Consider the following 25,391-nt stretch of genomic DNA (forward strand, 5'->3'; position numbering starts at 1 on the left):
TGGCTTTAAATCATGGCTTTCAACTGATAGAAAGACTTGAAAAAATTTTTACTTTCCCTCCTGCAATTGCTGATTTCACTCCTGTTCTGTACAAAACCCAGCAAAGTAAATGAAGGCCAGTCAGCCAGGTCACACAGGTTACATTGAAAAAACCACTAAGTTAAATGCTGTTACAGGAACCCTTATAAAGCCCTACAGACACTGCTTTTCTTTCTGCACTGCATTTACTGCTCATAAGAAGTGTTCAAGAGCTCTGAGGTTTCTTCATTCCTGCAATCTAAAGGCATAGAGCATGTCCCTGAGCAAGACTCACAAACACTGTCCTTTCACATCGCCCTGTGCTAAGAAATGCATCTGTTCTGCTTTTCTTCTTCCTTTTTATCTTTTTTTCCCTGAACAGCAGCATCCAGCTTTATGAAATTAACGACTTCTCGATGAAGAGACAGGCTAAGACCAACTCCAATTTTGCAGAGGTACACAAGTCTCCTTAATTTCTCAATGGATACATCTGGTAAAGCCAAAAGCTGAAGGATTTGGCAGCCTGTAATACAAAGCCTGCCCAGGAACTGGTGACGTATTTTGAAGTGCAAACAGTCTTGTTAACAATTTGTTTCACTTTCAGGGGCAGAAGTTTCTACAGCCCTATTTCAAAAGACCTTGCTGGGGCAGGATAGAATTGTAGAATGGTTTGGGTTGGAAGGGACCTTAGAGTTCCAGCCCCCATGCCATGGACAGGGACACCTTCTACTAGACCAGGCTGCTAAAAGCCCCATCCAACCTGGCTTTGAACATTCCAGAGGTGCAGCATTCACAGCTTCTCTGGGCAACCTCTTCCAGTGCCTCAACCCCATCACAGTGAAAAATTTCTTCCTAGCATCAAATCTAAATTAAGTCTTTTTCAGTTTGAAGCCATTTGCCCTTGTCCTGTAACTACAGTTCCTGACAAACCTTTAGAGTTGAACGATGAAGGTTAGGGCTCTTCTATCTGTCTACCTCTCTGCTTTGCTGCTTTTACAGAAAAATCGTAAGAGAATGTAAACTTGCACCCACATACTGAAACTCAAACCGAGTCCCATGGTTTAAACTACAACTGTCTGGACTACTGCAAAATACCTACATGGTTATGATGTTTGTAACTTCTGGTAAGTAGCTAGGAGTAGTTAACACCTTCTGCAGCATCATCTGTCAAAGAACCTCCTGATTGACACCTAATCTAAAGAATGCAGGGATTATTCTTAAAAATCACACAACTCAAATTCCACAACTTCCTGCTTTATAGGATTTATACTGGGATAGCTCTCAGCTGTTACAAGGAAACAAATAAAAAGCACACTCATCACACAGAAACATCAAAACCTTGGCCTAAGTGTTGGATTTTGCCTGCTTGATGGTACACCCAGACACATACTGGAGTTCATATTTTTGAGAAAAGGACAATTTATCTAATAACAACATCCAAAATCATGTGCTAATAAATAATTTCTCAGGAAATATGAAAGACTTTGAAACAGCTTTTAAGAAAAGGTTCCAGAATTTCAGATGGAAGGAGAACATGCTATAAAAACTCCTCCACCAACAACCTGGAACAAAATAAAAGCTTAAAAAACCCCTTTAAAATCTACATTACTTGGAACTGAAATTCAGGAACATTATTTCCTTTCATTAATAATCAAGATTCTGCAATCAACAAACAGATCAAATTCTACCAAGGGTTCCAATAGATGTAGTATTTTAATGCCTGCAAGTGCATGCAAATTTCTACCCAGCAAGGGAGTTTCTGTGTTCATGTTTACAAAGTGCAGATGTGACATGCTGCAGCTGCCTTGCACATTATGAGACACAATTTTCATCGTCCTGGACAATGCCAGTCTGCAAAACTGTAAAGACAGAGAAACATAAACTATACAACAAGGTAGCCAGCAAAACAGCAGAGGAGGAGGGGGCAGGGGAAGCATGGGTTTAACACCAACCTCAGCTTTACAGTGATGATGGAGAATTCTGTAAATTAGTCTTTGCTTCTCTGAACATTAGTCTGCTCACGGTGGACACTATCATGGTGTCTGAATGCAAAAGAACAGTCAGCAGAAAAAGCATGCAAGATAAATCCAAGAACTGATGGGAAGATGTATTCTCTGGAGTCATTCTCTGGTTAGTAGGGAACCATAAGCTACCACTCTTTAAACTGACACCTAAGGACTGTTGAAACCGTATAGATTTGCGAAGTTTAGTCACACAGGAACTCTCTCCTGGATGTAAACTCTTTATGTTCTCATTAAGGACAGTCCTAGAGAAACAGGCAGAAATACAGTCTCTTCCTTCACAATTGCATTGGTTTATGTTTCAAAAATTAGGCAGCAGTATCCCTTTATCACTAAACTTTCATCAACAGTTGCAGTACTATAAATTATTTGAAAGTCAGGTTCAGGTTTGTTTTGTCGATCTTGAAGGATGTTAAAATACTGACATTTTTATTAAAATACTTTTATTCCAATAGATCTCACAGTCCTAACACTTATTTATCTTTTTCAAGAATGCTCTAATACTGTAATAATTATGACCTATGTTCAATTGACTTGATGACTAATGAGCCTTCTGTAACCCAAGTAAAAATCCCATAAGCTTTGATAAATTGCACAGATGTAATGTCGTAGCAACACTCAGTCACTACTTTTCCAGAGTGAAACAGGAGTATGAAGATAAAGCTGAGAGGATAATTGCCTTCCCTAGAATGTTGTTTTCCCATTTCCCTCTTTTTTTCCTGGGGAGTGGGAGCATAGTGAGGAAAAGATGGATTATGTCCCAGACACAAAATCCTTAAATCTGAAATTTAGGAACCTCTTTTAATGTAAAATACTTCCTACACTACCTGGATTCTACCACTATCAGGAATGATGCCTTATTTTTTCCATGGATCTTTCAGCATAACCACACCTATGCGATAGGGATACAAGTGTCTCCAAAGGAACAGCATTTTCCATTCAAGAGAAAATACAGTTGAGTTCTTATTACAGAGTATAATACTCTGCATTTTAGTTACTGCTTGGAGGATTGTAAGAAAAACATACATAGTCTCAAAAACGGGATTAGAGCTCCCTTATCGCAAAAATTAAGTCAAAATATATGGGAAGCAATCAGCTCCATGCATAGCTGTTCTCATTCCCTTGCTCTGTGTGCATGAATGAAAGCAGGCACATGTGCTTATTACATTTCTTAGTATATGTACAATATCAAGGAAATGATATAATCTTTGGTTATCTAGGACTTTCAAATCCACATTATTAAATAACTTACATCATCCTAAAGACAGGTTAGTAAAATGTCATGGTTTTCTTCTATAAATAATGTTAAAGAAATGAGATAAATTAATAAAGTAACTGCATTCAGCAAATGGTTGCAAAAAGTGCTTTCTCTAAATTAATTATTAAAACTGCTTATGACTCTCTCCCTGAAAAATATTCCAAAACCTGGATAATGTCCAAACAGTATTTTGGAATTAGACATCTGCTCATCACATCATCTATCTTATAATTTCCTCACAGACTGGTTCCAGGTACTAAAAAGCCTTTTTAAGTCTGGAATGACAAGATCCAACTACAGAATGAAAATGCTAACATATATGCACTTTAAAACAACTTGTTTTAAAATATTGCTTCCTTTCTGATTTGCAAGATCATACGTATGTAAGAATAGAAACCATTTGCAATCCCTTTACAAATAATTCCTTCATATCAATTTACCACAGAAACGTACATATGAATTATTATAAAGCATTCTGAAATCCAGAAATACTATACTGCAATTTTGAATAATTCAATGTGCAACTAACTTTCAAAATTCATTTTAAAAAACTGTCTTTCCATTGTTACACAATGACTTGAAAAAGGGAACGTTTCCCCTTTGCTCAGCTATGGCAGATGCCACCTCTGGGACGGAGGAGCTGAGCACCAGACGTTTGTGCAGCCCTTTTGAAAATGAAGACTGGCACCCGCAATACTCCTCCTAAATTTATTATGCTCTTTCTTATAGCTCAGCAGTGACACATAAGCAACAAGCAGAGCTGAGAACAATCTACAGCGACAATCTCAGGCTTATTTTATTTTCACCAAAGAGTTAACTGTTACTGCTATCCATGCTGCTAGAGTATGCACAAAATGGACCCAAGGTATAGAAAATCTTTGATTTTATTACTTCCAATTGAGCACGTACAGCTCTACAGATACGCAGTCAGAACTTCATACGTACATAAGCCTCTTTGCAAGATGTTCTCAACAAGCACACAAAAATTCAGAGTGTATGCATTAAGGAATCTCAAAATTGACAGAAACCGAACCTAGCTTTTCCACTTACACCTCCTAGCACAAACTTTGCTGTGCAGCAGGGAGCCATAACTTTGAAATAATAACAGATAACATTGCATGTGAGCATTATTTCCTGTTATTTGGGGCCTCTTGCCTAATTTTTTTTAAATACTAAAATGACAAGGGGGCAAAACCAATTACAGAAACAAGGCAACCTGCTCTTAAACTGATTACCCTAGATGTCAAAATGGTTATATTCACTTTTACTGAACATCTTTCCAGCAAAGCAAATCCGTTCTCTTCTAGACCAAGTGTCATATACAAGTGTACATATGCAAATATGTACACTTCAATCTACCGATGGGTGTTTAATCAATTTACATAGTCGAGTAGCTCACTCAGACTCTCTGTGCTTTGAGGTTACATGTCCCAGAATGTACTGAGCTTGTTGGCATTTTGAAAATTAAATTTAGAAAAACATATTACTTCACAGTTCTTTCCCCTAAGTTACTAAAATATTTAAGTGTAAGATATTCTACATCTAGATAAGGGGATAAATCAAAGATCAAGACAATGAACTTCCAATCAACACCGGCCCTTTTCTGCACCTTTCATCTCTTTATCAAAACACAGAGAGATGAGCCTTGAGGGAAGTAAGCCCTGGAGTGAGACATTCCAGGCTTGCTGAAGTATGCAAGGAGACCACAGTGCAATGGTTGCATGCATTTGAGTGTAGCAAAAACCATCTTTCACTTTTAAATTAGAACATGCTGAACTCAAATAACTTTGCAGAGCAAAATTGGAAGTGCAAGACTAAAATAAGAAGAGACAATTCTACCGGAAAAGGATCTGGAAATTTATCCAGCCCTGACAGGCCTTATTTTTTCCCCCCACACCTTAAAGATGTGCCAGTAGCAAAGTGAGAAGGCAGATTCTTCTCCTCTGCTGAAGCACAGCAATCATCTGGGCCTCACTGGAAGTTCATTTCAGATTTTGTACACCAGGGCAGCTAGCTCTGGGTAGACTTTAGGCTCCACACAACTCTGCGTTTTGGGAAGACCTCTAATTGAGGGCTCTTGAGATATTTATGGTTAAGCAGGAGCATCCAGCCCAGGGTGGCACTGGCCCCCCCAGGTCTGTGGCAGCCACCCACAGAGCACAGGGTGTGATAGGCCAGGCCAGCTCCCCCAGGAGCGAGGTTCCTGCTGCAGTCTAGCACAGCACTATTTGCACAGTGGCGATGTAAAGGTAAGGCACTGATGTCCTGGCCAATACCATGAAGCAACAGGCATTCTCAGTAGGGCTGGTTTTTAAGTGTGTGCACATTTGGGATTTGAAATGTATATCTCATCAGATTTAGCAGAAGGATGCCAGAACTTGATAAAAGGGGGTATGTATGGAATGCAATCTCTAAATTACACTGTCATAGTTTAGATATAATTACTTTAACTCACTGTAAAATATTATAAACTCCAAACCTTAGTGAGCAATGCTCTTTGGCAAAATGTATATTCACAGTAAAGATCAACAAGAAGAAACTGCAGCAATAGATGCAGCAGGAAAAAAAGAACTAGGTGCTGTCATATAAGGTGTTGTTTTTAATTACTTTTAATTATTTCAGAAGATAATCCAGTATTTTAGAAATTACTGCAAAAAAGACTTTATGATCTGCCCCACACTGCTCTCCTTCTGGGCCATGGAGTACCAACTTGATTCTCTGCACAGTCCTATCCAAGATTATTTTTAGCCCAACTCTCACTTGCTGTGAGAAAAAGGTGTCTGAAACAAATCTTGAGAGCCCACTAGTTCAAATAATGCTGACTCCCTGGTAAAGCCAATGGAAGAGTGGTGGACTAAGTAATTTACAAACCAAATAGTTCTGCACATCCCTACCAGCAGCTGGGCCTGTGCCACAATATGTGTGTGTGTGTGTGTGTGTGTGTGTGTGTGTGTGTGTGTACACAAATGCCTGATGATAATGTGATCCACACAATTCTCTGTTCGTGTATTTTGACTTTAAACTTGTGACTTCCATTTTGGCACCAACATGAAATGCACAAAACGATGGCCCAGAAAGAGCTGGAGTACCTGGGGTTGGTACTGGTTTGCTGCAGGGAGGAGTGCTGCAGTCACACCGAGCTTCTCCCAGCTGTGGAAGGCCCCAGCAGCACCTGACTGACAACAGGGAAGGAGAGCAATTGGAGGCGAGCAGAAAATCCTGAGAAACTTTTTGCAGACATCAGGAAGACTTAGTGGCCAGGTATGATATGAATCAACTTAAGAAAAAATTACAAGATCAGCAATTATCTCTTTTGAAGCCATGCAAAAATCCTGCCAAAAAAAGGGGAAGAAGCCTACGTAACTAAACATAGATACATAAGAAATAAAATTTTATATGTATATTTAAATACACAGCTTTGTCTATATAAACTTCATATTTCCACATGCATGTATAAAAACCAGTTTTGAGTATTTTAATAGAAGCAAGTGCAAATTGATTTAAATTAATCTCTGAACACAGTGGAGAGCCAGCAGAGTAATTAACTATGTTATTTATTAATTACTATAACCATACCAACTGTCCTTTCTCTTCATCTCTCCAATGAAAACAACCCACTGCTAATCCACTACAGCTGCAGAAACTTCTATGAAATGTTAGTTAAGGTAATAAAATAGCTCCAGTTTTAGGTACGGAGGATCCATTACTGCCCTTGAATCATTTATGTCAGATTATAATCTTCAGTGAAGAATTTGATGTTATTTCAACAATCCAATACCTCACTGGCACATGCTAGCACACAAAACCATTTTTTAAAAATTACACAGCAATACAATCTGAATAGGAAATCGATCACTGAACAAGCTAAATCTGCATGAGGAAGAAAGACTGGAAATGTGGGATAGAGGTGGGAGGGGAGAATGCAGTGAGCAGTATCAGAAAAATGAACATATAAACAGGAAAGGAGGAAGGATCATAGAAGTGCACCTTAGTTGAAAAGATTTTTCCAATATCTGCTGGCACTTTCTTTTTATCTACCGCTAGTTCCCTCTATTGCAGTCAATAACCTGAATGGGCATAAAATAGATTTTTCTCGTGGTTTGGATCAACACAGGATATAAACCACAACTGAAACACATTTCCACGTGCTAAACTCAGCAATAATTATTGTAATCCAATTGCCTATATATAGCATACTTTGACAATTGAGGTGGTAGGCACGGGGAACACAGAGCAAGAAGGAAGATAGGACCACATTGGTTCAGATTACTGCTTTCCAAATCTACTTTTGTTTTGATGGTGTATTGTTAAATCCTTTTTGTGCTTCATAGGAAGCTACACATTTTGAAGACAGTTCGTCATAACAACTACTTTATTTTGGTTTTGGTTTAAAACGCCTGTGATTTGCACACCCTGACACCTGCTGATTTCATGCCCTGCCTTTTCCCATCAAAGCCTCTTCTTGGCTCTCCACACGAGGAAATCTCATTTATCAAAATTCTGTTAGCGTAAGGGGAAGGGCTATGCTGAGCTGAGCCGTAGCCTTCATTAAACATGCAGAACATAAACTGCTGACACTAAGCACAGTCAACTTGCAGCATGGCAGAGGAGGGGGGAAGAAAAAAGGGGAAAAAAAGAGTAATGAGACTGAAGGAATGATGTGATGGTGAAATAGGAATAAAAGTCACAGTTTTGCAAAGCATTTAAGTCATACTGGAGTCAGTGAGATTTAATCACAGACCTGAAGTTAAGCATGTGCTTAACTTTGCCAAACAGAAATAGATCACTAAATTATGAATGGAACAATCTATTTCTGTTCCCAGGAACACGGACACTTTGTTCCCCAGACCAGTCCCTCAGGGAATGAAAAAGGTGATGGGGAAAAATGATAACCGAACTGGAGAAAACAATCCCTTCTTCAACTAAAAATACTGGTCTGGATAAAGGAACTGTATTTATATTTAACATAACAGGATTTAAAAGATTGGTATCCATCATTTAGGTTCCAGGAGACAGAAAAGAGCAAATGCCATTAAGGTCATTAATTTCAACACAATACCAAAGGCCGGGGCTCTGAATAAAATAAAAATTTGTAAATTTGGAAGAAGCAAGCATGAGAACAGGAATGCATTAAGAATCAGAATTAGGGCTGAGGGCGAACAAAGTGGCTTTTTGAATTTTCACTTCACTTACTGTTCTTCATATTTTTCCTCCCTTTAATTCTCAAAGATAGCTGTGTAATGCTGCCTACAATAGAAACTTGAGTTTAATAGGCACGAAGCAGAAGGTGTGTAGCATTTTCCTCTGATCACAAGGAACAAGCACTTAGCTGTAAGAGATCCACAATGAGTCACTGCAGGGTGGAATCAAATGCATCACAGGTACATGCCAGCCTTTTTTATTATTATTCTACCAACTGAAAATGCATTATAACATACAGCCCTAGGAAAAAAAAATCAATTTCAAACCACCTAGTCCTATAAAAATATATAATTTACCAATCATATATGCCTGCATCTACACAGTTCAAGGAGAGCTAAGGCAGATGCAAGGCAGGAGGATGGGGCAGGAGATAGGTGGAGAGGGATGTCAATATTTCTTCTGTAAGCTTTTTTGGTATTTATAAGTAAGATAATAATTCCAAGTTCAAATTGTCTCAGTACCAAAATGAATAACTTACCATCAAGTTTCAAACAGCAGCTAAAAGTTATTTTAGTATTTCAGATATTATCTGAAAAATAATATCATATTAACATTTTCTGATACTTTCACATCTCTTAAAACACTTCTTCAAAGTTAATCTGGAAGTAAAGTACCATAAAATTAATGGCTGGATTTTGCCACCCTTTTCCACTCTTTGGAATATCATCGTATTCCAAAGAGAAAAAATTTGGCTCTGATCAACTAACTCCTAGCATAGTATCAACTTTTCTTCCCTCTTCCAGGGTTCTGTGTATATGCAGCTTTAACAGGAGAGCAGAAAGCAGACACACTTGTGGAAATGAGACATGCACCTTGACCATTCCTCAAAAATGATTTCTGTAGGTTTTTTTTGAAAATACATGTATACATTTAACATAAATCAATAGCTGCTTTTATGTTGAAAAATTGTTGTTTTTCTTGATGTCACCTATGAAATAGAACAGGACAGTCCAATTGTTCTATCTTTTCTTTCAACTTGTAAACAATGTGGTATTATCACCAGCTTTTTTAGCTTTTATTCTGGTCAACAAGGCGCTGCAGCCTGCCATATAAAGCTGCACACCACATGGCACCATTCAACAGAATATCTAGGTCAGCTTGCATTTTTAATGTGCTCCATTAGCTTTCCCTTGCTCACTGTATCAAGTTTGAACTTCTCCTTCTCACTTTTCAAACCTCTCTATAACTAAGCCAGACAACACACCGGATCCTAAGAGTATTGTAATCACCTTCAACATTTGCTCCACCAAAGACTGAAGTTCTAATCCTATTTCCTTAATTCCATGCTGTTTCCAAACCCAGCATCCCCCAATTTCTCCTTCAGGATCCTTTTCCACAGTACTGCTGGTAAAAAAAAAAAAAACAACCCAACCCCCCCCAAAAAAAAACCAAACCAAAAAAAAAACCCCCACTAAACCAAACAAACAAAAAAAAGAAAATAAAAGAGGTTACCTAAATAAAAATAAAAAACCCCAATGCTTTACCCAACGTAATTCCTTCCCTCAGTGGTACTTGGGGAATCTGAACAATTTTGACCTTGGCAGCATTCTGCACACACCATGGCTAAACAAACCTACAAGTTAATAAGCATATAAACAGCCTACATACCTACAGTACTGTAAAACTTTTGCAGAATCATATATGCTATAATGGTATTTAGTTACTTCAATGCAACAAAAACCAGTTCCACATGATTCACTTCATTACTTTCCTTCACAAACAGCAGTTAACTCATTTCTTAAAATACATTTATTAACTTTTAAATTAGCTTGTATTCTAACTGCTCTTCCCACAGATGATTTTAAGGTATACATCCCTCCATCGGAGCACAGCCCTTGCCCAGGGAATGAAGTGGTAAAGCCACCCTAGATATAGATTACATGTACAAGGCACTCAGTCCATCAGCTCTGACACAAGGAATAGCACTGTGAGGAAGTTTCAGAGAGTCAGGGAGATTCAAACAGATCTTGATAAGTGGGGGGTGGAACTGGATGATGGAATGAAAACAGCCACGTTAAATTGAACGGTACAAATAATGCTTATTTTGCTTCAGATTAAAATGGTAAGGCAAGTTTTACTAAAGAGACTGTAAATTCATCTGCTGTCTATCTCATGTAGTAGCAAGAATTTAGTAGTGAAATCCTAAAACAAACAAAATGATTGTTACACTGGAAATCTGTCACAATAGTTCACATGTGTATAGTACAAAACAATGTAAAGCATTGCAACAATATGAATATCATGCCAAAATTCTCTGTAATCTTGATCCTCCTATATAAAAAATATGAAAGCACTGTATAATTAACTGTTCAAGAAAATCAAAGGAATGACCTAGAAAAACAAGATTTCCCAGTGTCATCCTAATCTAATAAAATTATCTGTCAATATCCCAATTCACTAGAAAACTCCTTCTCACAAGAAGAAATTCTTAAAAAGCAAAGTCAAGTAATTGAACCTTCAGAGTTAAAAAATTATATCTTCTCTAAAAGAAATACATGTTCAGTAAAAAGCCCCAGATTCTGCATTATTGTCATTGTTTTTTCCTCTTGGAATCTGCAACACATCAACAGCACTTTTCCCAGCAAAGCACAGCTCTGAACGATGATACACACCTGTCCTTGTCTCAGGGAAAAAAACAGGGGAAATGAAAACCTAAATCACATCTGTCTACCCAATAACTTTCTCATGCTCCTCTCTGCAACTCCCATTCCTCATACCTAGCATTAGTTTTAACACGCCAATTCTGAAATCAGGGGAAGCAGCCACGTAGCAGAAATCTGAATATTTTTCTATATCTGTATTTCATGCTGCTAAAAAAGTATGCTATTAAAAAAAAAAAAAAAACAAAACGCAAACACATTAACAGTAGCTTTATTAAAAAATAAATACTTGTGGGGTTTTTGTTGTTTTAAGTCCCAATCTGAATGGGAGCATGCTTTCTGTAGCAAGGTGGTGTTGGTTGCTGGAGGGCACGGTTCTGGTCCCACCAGTTGTACAATCAGGTAGAATTTACAGAAGAAAAAGAAATCTGGTCTAACTTGCTCACCCCATCAAGGAGAAACAGCAAACTATTTGCAAATATTCTGAACTGCTCTCTTCCCACCCCTAAACAAAGAGACCACCTGCCTCAACATTTATTTAAAATGTGCAGGTATTTACAAGCAAACTTTGTATTCTGATTGTTAGATGACTTAGTAAATCTGATACTCCCTCCAAGTTCAAATCAGCAGTGTAAATCAAAGGGGCCACACGGAACTGTAAAGGACCCGCCTGATCCGGCAAGCATCACCCCCGTTTACATGTCAACAGGAGGCAGCTGAGCGAGGGAGGATGCTGAGCAGCACACCCAGCCAGACAGCTCAGGCACACCAGACTCAGGCTGCCTGAGTGCACCCACCAGTTAAAATTTAATGAGTAACAGAAGGAAGACTGAGAAAATAAATTCTTTTTCTCTGGTAGAAACTTAAGTCGCTGTGATGTAGTGACTGGTGTTAAATGGTGGGTTCAAACCTTTGAGGAGATGCATATTCCCACCATGAAAGCAGTACCAAATTTTGCCTTCTTCTGACATTTTTATGAAGTCTGGAAAGGGAAAAACCATATTACAGACTGCCTCTTCATAAAAGCAGCAAGGGGAAATATGGATCGCTGCTGCTGCTGGTGCCACCACAAAAGCTGGATGGTTCAACGTTGCAGCAGTTCATTTTAGTATAGTGGCAATCTAAATGGGCATTGGACCACCCAAAGAGGGATACTTATCAATCAGAAAAGCAAACTTAGTTGCCAAGCCTTTACTGTGAGGGTCATGAAGCATTAGAACAAATTGCCCAGACTGTGGGTACCCCATTCCTGGAGGTGTTCAAGGCCAGCTTGGATGGAGCTCTGAGCAACCTCATGTAATTGAAAGGTATTCTGTCCATGACAGGAGGGTTGAAACTAGATGATCTTTAAAGTTCCTTCCAACCCAAACCATTCCCTGATTCTTACTTACAGACATCACTTGAGCAAATACTTAACAGTTGCTTTGAATTGCATACACATCTTCTGAAACCTCCACACTGGTACACTCAGAAAGGCAATGGGAGCTTTAAATTTATATCAAAATCCAAAATGTGGCCACATCCACACCTTGATAACCTAAACTGCGCAGTACTGGAGAGGAAGGCTGTTAATCACATTTATTTATGTCCAAAATAAAGATGATGTAGGAAGAAAGACAGCAGTTTACATTTTCTTAGCATTAATCCCAGCTGGTTGCAGGGCACGGGGCCAACCACAGGCCAACGATGTTCAAGGGTGCTGAGGAAGGCACGTTTACCATCTGTGCTCACTCCAGCTTGCCACAGAGTACTTGGGAGCTTTGTAAAATAAATGTTACCACATACCCATGTAAACTGCCTAAGCCTAACCCTGAGGCCATCAGTATTTATTCTGCAAGCACCATGAGATGCTTCATGCTGAAAAGGAACATTAAACATGTATTTATGGCTAGCTTGGATCACTGGCAGAAAAAAGGAAATATCCAAGAAAGTCTGACATGCTGTACACACACAGGGACATTGCCACAGGAGACAGGCCCTCCCAAATGCCTCACCTTGCCTTGTCTTTTCAGAGACCACAGTAGTGTGGGCATGGGGCACAAGGAGGAGAGAACCAACTCTTATTATGTTATTTATCCAGATGAGCTGGACTTTCTGACAAGTGGGTCTTCTCAGCTAACATAGCTTTTTTCCTCCTATTCTGTGTATCATTTTGTCTTTTCTTCTTCATGCAGGATTGCTATGGAATTGTCCAGACCCACCTCCATGGCACAAGGAGGCATCACAATCTCCAGGAAGCCTGCACTTTTTTCCATCCTCCCAGGGAGCTTTAAAATCTTCTCCATATGGGAAGTGGGACAAAGCTCCACAAGTGGGTGTTGTTTGGAATCACCCTCCATACTCAAGGTGGTTAGATACACTCCTCTACTGCATGCAACTCTCCGGACAAAGCTGGACCACAATTAGGACTGTATGATGGATGGAAAGGAACTTATGGCCATAAATCTCTTGGTCTATCTCTTAATTACTATAAAACTAATTGGGGGAAAAAAACCCACAAACCACAGAGGTATTTATTGAGACTAAACTTACTAGACATTAAGAACTATTAGTTAAGGAGATGAAATTTGTAAAACATGATCACAGTTTCTTGGTTTTATGGTTTTTTTTGACTGTCACAAATAGCATAGCAGTGATATGCACAGGTTGTTCAGAAAGAAACCCGTTCGTGTTGCTGCTACTTAGTTATAAGTACTTTAAAACACTTTGATACATCTGTAAGGGGTCCCTAAAAATACAAAAAGAGCACCTTGTTCCCTGCTATAATGCCATTCTCTACTCTTTGAAAACATCCAGTACAGAGGGCACTCAGGAGACTTCAGCAACCCCAAAACACAACTTTAACAGTGAGTCAAAGAAAAGAGGTTGGAAAATCCTTTTAGTCATCTGAACACCTCAGGTGAAACAAGTCCACAAAGAAATGAAAAACAGAACTGGGGAGACATGCAATCCTAACTCTCCTATGAGTAGCAAAACAGAATTTACTGGAGGTTAATATGAGGATCTATTTTTTCTAAGCTAAAACAAACCCGAAAACTTATTTACAACTCCCAGGTTCCTAGCTAAGTCAACAGCGCAAAGACAGATGTAAATGAGGACTCATTTCTCTATATTTTCCCATATACTAAGCACACACAGACAATCCAAGTGTCAACACATCAAGACAGAGATAATTCTGACCCTTGAAAATATTCTCTTCTGAAAAGGATTAATTGGCTTTAAAACAATTTAATTTGGCTTTGAAGATGCAACTGTTATTAGCAACCGCCAGATGGCAGGAGCAAAGGCTGCTTACAGTTTTCAACAAAAGAAAGCTGTCTTAAATAAGGCAAGCATTAGAAGAGAACAGTTTTTTATGTCTACTTCTTCTTCTCTTTCAATTGGTTATTTTCTTTTTCTTTCCAAGAAGTATTATTTTATTGCAATCAAACTAATACATTAAAAAAAAAAAAAGAGAAAAACGTCTCTTGTGAACATGTCTCTCAATTTTATCTCCTGCCATCTCCATCTCATAGCTCAAGGGTTCTGTTACAGATATTGCAAGAACAACAGTTTCTTTCTAGGTTTGCACAGTCATAACTCACAGTCAGCCACCAAATGTATTCCCTTTGATGTCCTATGCTTCAAACCAGGAAGCTGACACATAGCTACACTGTGTAGCTCAATTTACCCTCGGGATTTGAACTTCTGTTATCTGGGATATGAAAATAAGTAGACTACAGAAGATGCACCAAGATGTGCTGATTGTTGCAATAATGCAGCATCTACAAGGTGGAGGAAAGCAAAACCCCTCCCCTAAAAGTATGAACCTCCCCACTCTGCCCAACACTCCCCCACCAAAGCAACCCAAAAGACACCTTAATAAACTCGAGTAAAAGTAGTATGTTTGAGAGGAAAAGTATTTTAGTCCTGAGCATATTTGATTCTTAAAACATGTATCCTATATCAGAGAAAGAACACTTTAAAAATGCAATCCAGCAGCACATACTTTAAAAGACTTAGGAATAGACTCTCTAAACAACTTACAGAGTTACTAAATTATGGAGACAAGGTCATCACTTTATAATGTGTCATAAAACAAAAAATACGGCTAGTTCCACGAACAATGCTGGAAGCTCCACCATACAGACACATCCACATCAGAAATACCACCCTTGCTGTATTTCTTTAATAGAGCTGTCTCTCCATTATGCTGATTTCTCGATCAAAGAGAAAGCTTTACTCCTGTATTTGTCTTCCGCAAAGGAAACATAAAATCACTCCTACAGTGAACACATCCATCGGGAATTAGATTCTTTTTCCTCAACCCCAGCAGCACACAGTCCCAGAAAAGAACAGGTGAAGCTCTCTCCTGCTTCAAACCAGTGTGAGATGTAGCTGTGTGGTTAATTCTGCCTCTGTACATAAGCAAACATGCCACTTGCAAAATATGAAAGGCTTTCTTCCCTGCCCCATTTTTAAATGACACCTGCAAATCACTAATCCAGTTGCAATTTATTTCCATATGTCAAATTACAATCTTAACTTGTGCAAAGCAACATAATAGTAATGATTAAGCCAATTACATCACAACACAGCTTAAAACGACACACAATGGAAGGATTAAAGCTCGCTAGCAAATAAGAGAGTCCTGTTCTTGGTGGAGCTCCCCCACTGTGGGAACAGAAGTGTCTCTTTTCCTGTTGCACAAACTTGTGAGCCTTCTGACATGTAGCTGCTGGACTGCCATTAACAAACTTATTTATATTAATGCAGCACTAAGCTGGGATCACTGCACCTCGGCATTAGCTGCGGAGGGCGGGCTCTGTGGCCAGTGCTGCCAACACGGCTGATGGCGCTCCACAGCTCCACAGACAGGTTGGGACACATGCACCAGGTGATCTCACCAGGCTTAACTGAATGAAGCCTCCCTAACCTACAGTATTTGGGTCAGGCGGATGCTGACAGTAAAAGCTTTAGGGAAAGGGAGGGAGAGCAAACTGAGCGCAGGTATTTAAAAAGTCAGGCATCCTGTTCTCGAGAGAGGGACAGACACCCTTTGCAGCCTGCGTGAAGCGTGTGCTACTGCATTTGACACCATAATTCCAACTGATTCCAATATGCAGCTCCTTCAACAATAAAATGTGAGTTAAATCTTTACATAATAACCAACCTTTCACACTACGATTTTCAATTCTACCTCAGGGATAAAAAGGTTCTAATGGAAATTGAGCATCTGAATCTCTTAGGAGGATTTAAAAAACTCCCACACTACTATTTTTATTTGTTTGTTGCCTTGGTCTTTAAATGAGCATTATTCAAAATGGTTAAACATTTTACCTTTTACTTCTGCCCTGGGCACCTTTTTTTTTTCTCTCTTTCTTTTTCACATCTTTGTATTCCTCCTATTTTCTCTGCCATCTGCAAACACTGGTCCCATCTGCTAAAATTTAACTTCCTACTCAGCTAAAATAAACACAAAATAAATTGCTACTGTTAGTATTTTACAAATCATCATTAGGCTTTAGTAAGATTAATGGGACTCAAACAGTTTCCAACTTGGAAATACATTCCTGTGTGTTGACTGCAGACTTGGGCAGATATCACTCCATCTATAGAGTAAGAGTGAGCTCTTACTCTACCCTTACTTTCTTGGCAATTATGGTTTTGAAGGACTTATTATATATGTAAGTTTATTCTCATCAGAATATGAACAAACCAGGCCTAACTGTTAAGCCTGTCCCAGATCACCTATCAGCTGCTCATGATTTGCTACGTGGTCATTCCCCCTACATCTCTACATGCATAACCACACATATATCACAACCCTTCTAAATATTGAAACAAAAGAACCAGTCAAAAGCTGGAAGGTTTTTTTTTCTTTAAAAACAAACATGCATTCAAGCACACACACACATAAATGTGTAAACTGAACTGAACACCATGTGTACCATCTTTGAAAGAGCTGTTACAGCACACCAACAGCTTGCTCCTCCTGGTAAAATTAGTTGCACAGAAAGCTGAATGGGTTTACTTCCTTCTAGTCAACCAAAAGAAAGCTTTGGACAGCAATGCAATCAAATCTGTACTTATTTGACATACTTATCAAACAACAACTTTTTATTTAAAACTGATTAAAAATGTGCTTAGATTTTTATGGCCTTTTAAACAGTACTGGTCTCACATATGCACAAAATGAAAACAAGAAGTTCATAATAAATGTAATTTTTACTCTAATAAATGCCTTATGTCCTACATTTGTTTGGGGAAGACTGTTTACTTATTAATAAGTTGAGGAGGAGGAAAGATTTTTAAGGACTGCTGTTAATGGTTCGCAATTTGCACCTGTTCCATGCTCAAGGAATAAAGACAGGATTTGGTACTTCAGCGTGCCTTTTCCCTGGGTATTTTGAAAGTTTGACATGATTTCTTTTGTTTTCATTTTATTTTCTAAAATAAGAATTATTTTGTCTAAATCAATATGCATAACTTGTATCAAAAGCATCCTGTAGCTGATTTCTACAAACACTTACGAGGATGATGATCATCATCCAAGACTCAGCCATTCAAGGGGCCAGATCTACATCAGCCAGGTCTTCACTTTGCCAATGATAACTACAGCGAAGCTGAACAATGTTCTGATGTCTCATTCAGAACCTTTTCCTGAGAAACAGTCCCATTTGCTGCCAGTATGCATATTTACCATGAGACTGAGATCATGGAGATTTTAAGAATAACAAATGACATTGTACATTCTTTTAGCAGTCTACAAATATCCTTTTTTTAAAAGACACTATTCTTGTATGTATCTACAGGCAACACAGCCTGTCAACAGCTTAAAACTAAGTGGCATCTAAGGATAGGTGGAATGGATGCAGTCAAAAGAAGAGTCATCCCCTGCAGCAAACTGTGCTTCTGCTCCTGCATACAGAGGGGCCCTACAATGTTTCAAGCTGAGACATATTCTACACCCAAACCCAAAATAGATAGCTCCCCTCAACAGTCTACAATAGCCCTGGAGGAAAATTCAGGCTAAAAGCAGGTACCAAGGAAATCACTGCATGGTGCAAATTTTTAACCTTACATCCTTCTCAACTGTTAGGTGGCCAACTGTGTTATCATATCAACTTACTTCCTAATTTATAAAATTAACTATTTTTCATTTTAAAAATTTTGCCTATACACATTCCCTACTGGCACACAAACTCATCTGTTAATGTAACAGAGACACTGGCATTTATTTGTCATTGAGACAGACAGTAAGGAAAGCATGTCAAGGGAGAGAAGGGAAGAAAGTGCTTTTGCAGCATCTCTAAATAGACAGCAAAAATAAATTCTGGGATTAACAAGTTTTGGATGATACATTTAGCTTTCTTTTTGATTGATAAAAAGTACATGACATTCCTAGGCATAGTTAGTTCACTATATAACATAAAGCTACTATTATAAGAGAGGTTAAAAGATCCTGATGGTTCTGAAGACCAATCTTAGGAAAAAAGATGCTGTGCAGTCTGGACATTGATGGTCAGAGCTAGCAACAAACTGAATTCAGTTCTGCAAAACAGAAGCTTAGCAACAGAAAACTCTTAAAACTTTTTGTAATAAAAAGGAGTTTCAAAGGATGTCCATCAGGATGACAAGACATAAAAACACCTTGTAAATCTAGCCATGAAAAAAACTCAAAAGCCTCCTCCACAGTGCTTTTTTTTAGCTCTGAGAGTGACTGGCAAAAATAATCATCAGTAATATTTCTTTTTACCCACCTAGTCTGAAGGATTATGGAGATGAGCTCACAAGAGCTGACCCTCCAGGTTTATTAAATATTCAATGAATATTCTGTATGCTTGCTGGGTATTAAATAAAAATCAGAAAATACTGCAGACTACCATATATTATATACTTCAAATAATACCAGAGTAGCTCTGTTTGTTTTCTAATAATTTATTGAAATCACTTTATCACATATCAACATAAAAATGTACAATATAGACACAATGTAAATTCTGGCATCATGAATATTTATGTACTTTTAAAGCTTTTTTTTCCCTGCTGGTTAATTTTGCTTATTGTATTCCAATAAAACCTGGAGAACTTATTCAATATTTTCTTGCTTTTCCTTTTTACCTTAATAGTAACAGCACTGCTATTTTTCCACCTGCAGTAGCATCACAGCATATGGGCCTTCAGCAGCAGGAAACTGTTCATTGCCATGATTTAGCCTACTGTTCCTACAATCTCCATTTTCCCTTCCCCATCCACTCTTCCGGGCTAAATGGTTATAGCCTACACACAATCTGCCCCGATTAAAATCATCTGCTATTAGTGCTCAGTTAAAACAGTGGTCGTCACCACAATGCTCACTGGCCAAAGAAACTTGAGCACTAGGTAGGACACAGCCCATCCATGTAGCTGGGTGGGTCTGAAGTCGTCTCTCCAACACACACGGCCCGCCACACGCTTGATCTACAATTGAACACAGGGTGATGCAGCTGTTCAATGCACTACTTCCTACTCAAAATGCTCTGTGAAAAAGGGCCTGAACAAAGTGGCTTACTCAGCAGACTGCCAAGCAGACAACAAGTACAATTTCTGAGTTGCAAATCTATGGAACAAGAATAAACTCAGCGTTTGGGCAAGTCCAATCTTAAAAACTACTGCTAAGCCGACCTTACATGGGTCCACGTCGGTTTCTGCAAGTAAAACTTGCTCACAGGTTTTATACCAAGAAAAGGATTAAGACAACTTGTGTGCCATTCTCAAATTATCACACACAAGGGAAAGTTTCTGAATTGATGGATGTAAGTCACAGGACCCTCAATTCTCAGGTTGAAAATTGTAATTTTCTATGTCATCACATCCAACAATTCATATTGCTGGGTCCTATATAACAAAACTGCACCAAACTACACACCTTGTGTCCAAATGTAGCATCCTCGGAGGCCAAGACTTCAACCTGAAATTATAAGGAGAAAGATAATTTCAAATTTAGCCACCACCAAGAACCTCTCTCTCCTGAGCACAGTTCAGGCAAAGAATTAATTGATCTGTAAATGAAGGTGTCAGTCTGGATCAACCCTAGGAAACCTGCACATGATAGGATGTGCAAAACTAACAGCTGACAATAGAAATCCTCGAGTGAAGAAACTTAAGAGAGTATCCCTCACGACACAAACAAGGTTTCTCCACCTGAATGACATAAAGAATACCTGCCAGTGTCCCAGAATTTACTGTACTACAGCTGGAACATTTTTCTCCATACAGAATTTTGACTACGCCAAAAAGCTGCCTGAGCACAACCACAATGATCTGCCATGGTAAGTCCCTGCAAAAAAAAAAAAAAAAAAAGCTGGAAACCCCTGACCTCTTTCCCTCCTGTTACCCTCTCAGCAGGCTGGGTACTTCTGCACCAGCACAAGTGGAACAGCAACAAGGAGAAACTGCAGCCAAGGTGTTGGCTGCGGGCTCCTGTCCTGTCTTGCAAGAGACAACTGTTTGAAAACTAGAATTTGGGGAACACAAGCTCCCCAGGCAAAGACTGAGACCAATTGGCTGAGAGATACAGTGAGTGTTTGAAAGTCTGAGAAAAACAAGCTGTCAGGTCATTGAGTGGTGCTCCAGATGAAAGCCCTTGCTTTGGCCATACACTGGTTGCCACACTGGTGGCAAAGCCCTTGCTGGTTGCCACAAACTGCCCAGCTCTAGAGTTGATACACGTTACACTGCAACAACAGGAACAGCCGTAGGAAAGCAGGCACACCAATTTTTCATTAGACTCCTTAAAAATGCTTCACACTTCGGCACCTTTCACCTGAGAATCTCGGTCTTTTATGAATTCTAATTAATTAAGCTTCCCAATACACCAGTGAAGTCGGAAATGTCATCATCCCAATATAGAGAGGGAAGAGTGAGGCAGAAAGAGATTGAATAGTTTTTTAGTAGTTATGTGCCAAGCCAGGGACACACTCATGGAAAGAATCCCAGATCTCTCCTCTCAGGCTCACAGTTTAACAACGAGGAAATTCTCTGTTTCTCTGATTTACATCGTATTTAGAATGCCTACTGCTGCATTATAATTTATACAACTAGTATAACTAATGCATCTAATCTCCAGTTTAACTTAAGAAGAGTGAAGGATTTAAAGCAAATCAAAAGGGAAAAAATGAATGTGAAGTTTCACCCTGAAGCGTGTTATAATGCCAGAGTTATAAACCCCTGAACAAGAGGGTTTATAATGGAAAGGCTGATAAACTAACAATGATGGGAGCACTTAAATATATTTATGTCATGATCTAGCAACATATGGTATTTCTTAATCTCTAAATTAAAAAAGGGAGGAGAAAAAAAAAGTGGGAGGGAGATAAAGTATTCATAGGAACTAGGAATAAATGAAGAAAATGAACCTGGAGTTACCCAATTGTGACCTGTCCAGCTAATTAGGAATGACAGTAAGAGGCTACAAAATAGCATCTCATTCAATAGGAGGTAGGGAAAAAAATCCAAGTAAATAAAATCAATCTAAAATGATATGATACATATTAGCTCCTTATATTAAGCTTCTAATCCTTTAGGCACTTTATAAATATTAAACAATCAGTCCTGGTGAGACTGATAAATATCCATAATATATTTTACAGATGAAGAAACAGAGGGTTAAGTGACTTGCCCAGGGCCAGAAAGAATAATCAGCCACTGGATTGGAAATAACTGTATGACTGCTTGTCACAATACAGTGCCCTGCTCAGATGCTCAGGTGGCTTCTGAAAAAAAGTCATTCCACTATCAGAAGCATCTTGGTTAGGGGTTAGGGTTAGGGTTAATGTGGTACACATCTGAAGTGTCAATGCTCATTTTCACTAGGCTTACTGTTTTGGTACAGCATCTGGTTTTCACGACTAGATAGACCCCAAAAACTTTTTCAAACTTACTCAGTTTTCTCCATCTAGTATTATGTAGTCATATATCCCAGACGCTATCTCCAGTCCCATTAATCGTAGAATCATAAAGGTTGGAAAAGAGCTCCAAGATCATCAAGTCCAACCTTTGATGGAACACAAGTGCCATGTCTGTTTGTTTCTTGAAGACTTCCAGGAATAGTGATTCCACCAGCTCCCTGAGCAGCCCATTCCAATACCTGACCACCCTTTCAGTGAAGAAATTTTTCATGATGTCCGACTTGAGCTTCCTCTGGCAGAGCTTAAGGCTATATCCTTCTGTCCTGTCACTTGCTGCCTGGGAAAAGAGGCTGATCCCCACGTGGGTACACCCTCAGTTGTTGTACCTTTCAGGTAGTTGCAGAGAGTGGATGCTCATTACTGTGCTACACTTCTATTGTGGAGATTCATTAGAGAAAAACGAAGCCTTCTTTGCGCCACAGGGTCCTTCTCTGACTTCCCCTTGAATCCATCAGAGATGCTGAAGCCTTGCCAGCCCCAGTACATTCTGTTTCCCATTCCCTGCTGTCCCTTCCTCTTCCTTCTCCTTCCCAAGGGTCCCAGCTGGGTGGACAGCCCCTGTCCAGGGCTGCCTGTCCCCTGTCCTGCAGAAGCGCAACATGGATGGGATGGCATGGAAACCCTGCACCAACCCAGCACAGACCAGGCTGAGTTTTAGTTTGGGCTCTGCACTGCACTTCATCTGCAGAGAGGCCACCTCACATGCCAGGACCCCCAGTGCAGAGCACAGGCATATTGTCAGCACCTGGGCTCTGCTGAGGAAGCTCCTGCTCAGGGCCAAGAGAATGCTCCCAACTGCCACAGCTTCAAAACACATTAATTAACACAATGACCAACACATGTGCAAAACTCAATCGTATTTTCACCAAGAAACTGAGAGGAAGAACAAACTGTGACATCAAAGAGTAAAACAGACATTTAAGCTAGTTTAAAACACTCTTTAGTCTCTTTCACAGATAGAAATATTTTCTTTTATGCTTAGAAACATAAGGCTCACAGAGACAGTAAAATGGTTTGGAGTGAAGATAGATAACAATTCTAATTAAGAATGTTATTGAACAGGGCTGATAAAGCTGCTTCTACTTTTCCAAGAATGATCACCCCACTTCTGTGATAAATAATTGTCCTCACCTTGCAGATGATACAATGAAACATTCTCTGTATTCTTTGTTACTACTGTGTTTAACAGTGCACTAGTGCCTTAGTCCTTTCATTTGGATTTTCACCTCCTTGTATAAAGGACAGTTAAGCTAAGTAAGAGACAAGTAACTGCTGACACCATAAGATACACAACATAAAGGACTAAAACAAGATGTGGGACTACATGAGGTTTTCCTCATGCTGAGCTTCCAAAAAAACCCCACAAAACCAAAATGAAACAAAACAAACAAACAAACCCAAAATAAAAACAACCAAAACAAAACAAAAAACAACAAAAACCCCAAAATGCACTACAACCCAGGCTGAGTGGACTCCCCTCTAGTGGGAACGCTCGTGTACTTCAATCAGCACCCACATCACCCCAGCAAAAGAGAATATTACCTTAAGAATCAGGCAAGCACCATCTTTCTCTTAATTGCCTTCAGAAAATATCCCTTCCATTCCAATACATAAAAAAATAAACAAGACATTCATTATTGCTTTAAGATAATCTGATGTTAATTAAGAACTTCCCATTATATACCTATTTGTGGCAGCTAAACTTTTTTTATTTTAGTTGACTGTTCTGAGTGTGTACACATGTAAATATCTTGGGTAGGTGGAGTGTTTTTCTTTTACAGTGAAAAATTCACTGCATCACTAAAAAATGCAGACTTGATTCTTAAATGAAGCACTGTTGATTTCATGTACATATTTATATCTGTATCAGATACAGCAGCTTTCCCCTAGGCACTGCCCTGAATTTTTGCTCCAGTCTACACTTCCTGCTCCTTCAAAACACAGTGCTACAGTTGAATGCTGTTAGCCTCCTATTTAATTTCTGTGTAAAAGCAGTTTTTGGTCACTGTTCTTTGGTCAGTTTTTTCCCAGATTATCTAAAGAATGAAACAGCCTTTTTGCTCCTAATTGCACAGTGTCCTGCAATTCAGGGCTAGAAGACTATTGCAAGTGGTAAGGGGTAAATGAAGGGGTAGTATTCTAGGGAGTGTGTGTATCAACCATACACTGTGGATCAATTACACGAGACACAACCAGTGGTCTAAGCAGGAGTGTCCCACAGCTGAAGCATGCCTGTCCTGCCTGGGCAGCTGACCTACCTACAGCCTGCTCCCACTCTGCCCTCAGTCTGAGCACGGCCTTCTGGGGCTGCCCAGGATGGGGTCCAGAAACCTCCCCAGTGCCTGGCAAGGTGAGCTTCCCGCCTCCCTGCACAACTTACGTGGACTCCAAAAATGGACAGCTATGGCCCAGACCACCAGTGCTTATGTAGTATTCTATGATTAAATGGTCAAATAGAACAGCATTTAGTATTTTTTTGTAAGATGAAAGAATTCATAAATGTCATGTCAGCCAGGACCTAATGAGTAACGTGTGGAGTACCCTGAAACAAGATGGTGTGTAGCCTTGAGTCTCTTTTTGTCAGAAGTAATGAAACTTTGTCAGTAGTTCTATTTTGCTTCTCTATAAATGACTCATACAGACCCAGTTCAACAAAGAATATTGCATCGCGACCAAGAGACTTACCGTAAATTACACACAGTCATTTTTACCTCCCTGTCAAAGAGAAAAGGAGTTGAAACATAGATAGAACCCTTGAGGCACAATGCTGAACATGGCCTTTCTTGAACAAAGTTGTACAAGCTAGTGATCAGATGACACAAAGAATTATTATAATTTGTTCTTCTTCAAAGCCATATTCAGCATTGGTTCAGTCCTCAGCTCAGCCCAAGTCCTTCTTGGCTCATCAACACATTGTTTGAGATAGGATTAGGTGAAACTAAGCAAGAGTCATGAGAAGTGGAAACCATTAAGAGGAGGAATTACAGCCACACTTAATGCCCAGACTGTTATGCAAACAACGGAATACCAAGTACACAAGGACAAAATAACTAACTCACAAAAGACAGGTTAAAAAAAGCCCTCTCCATCTTGTTTGGGGGAATCTGAAAATAAGCACTAATAATAATTTCTGATGTATGCTGATTCCCATGTAATACCCTGTTAACATTCATGCTGAGAAGGATCATCGATCTACATTTAACTACCTAGGCAAAACTTCCAATGCAGCACACACTTAATGCTGCTCTGAGACTGGGGCTAGAGCTCCTCGGAGTTCACCCAATGGAGCCACTATTTGCAGCTGGCAGGTGAGGGGGTTACAGATACTCTGGCAAGGGATGCAGTACACTGGAGCAGCTCT

The 25,391-nt window shown here is 39.3% G+C and overlaps 1 protein-coding gene across 4 annotated transcripts in view; it reads right to left on the minus strand.

Annotated features, from left to right (window-relative positions):
• ARID1B (AT-rich interaction domain 1B) overlaps nt 1-25,391 on the minus strand; it is a 325,133-nt gene that overhangs the window by 123,980 nt on the left and 175,762 nt on the right. For 2 of the 4 annotated variants that reach the window (XM_036379450.2, XM_036379449.2), the window contains exon 5: nt 19,990-20,031. The exons of the other annotated variants lie outside the window; for them this stretch is intronic. In XM_036379450.2, the coding sequence (XP_036235343.1) occupies nt 19,990-20,031 (42 nt within the window). The remainder of the gene's footprint in view (nt 1-19,989; nt 20,032-25,391) is intronic. 4 annotated transcript variants of the gene reach the window in all.

The sequence above is a fragment of the Molothrus ater genome, chromosome 3 (genome assembly GCF_012460135.2).
Source record: "Molothrus ater isolate BHLD 08-10-18 breed brown headed cowbird chromosome 3, BPBGC_Mater_1.1, whole genome shotgun sequence".
Taxonomy (NCBI): domain Eukaryota; kingdom Metazoa; phylum Chordata; class Aves; order Passeriformes; family Icteridae; genus Molothrus; species Molothrus ater.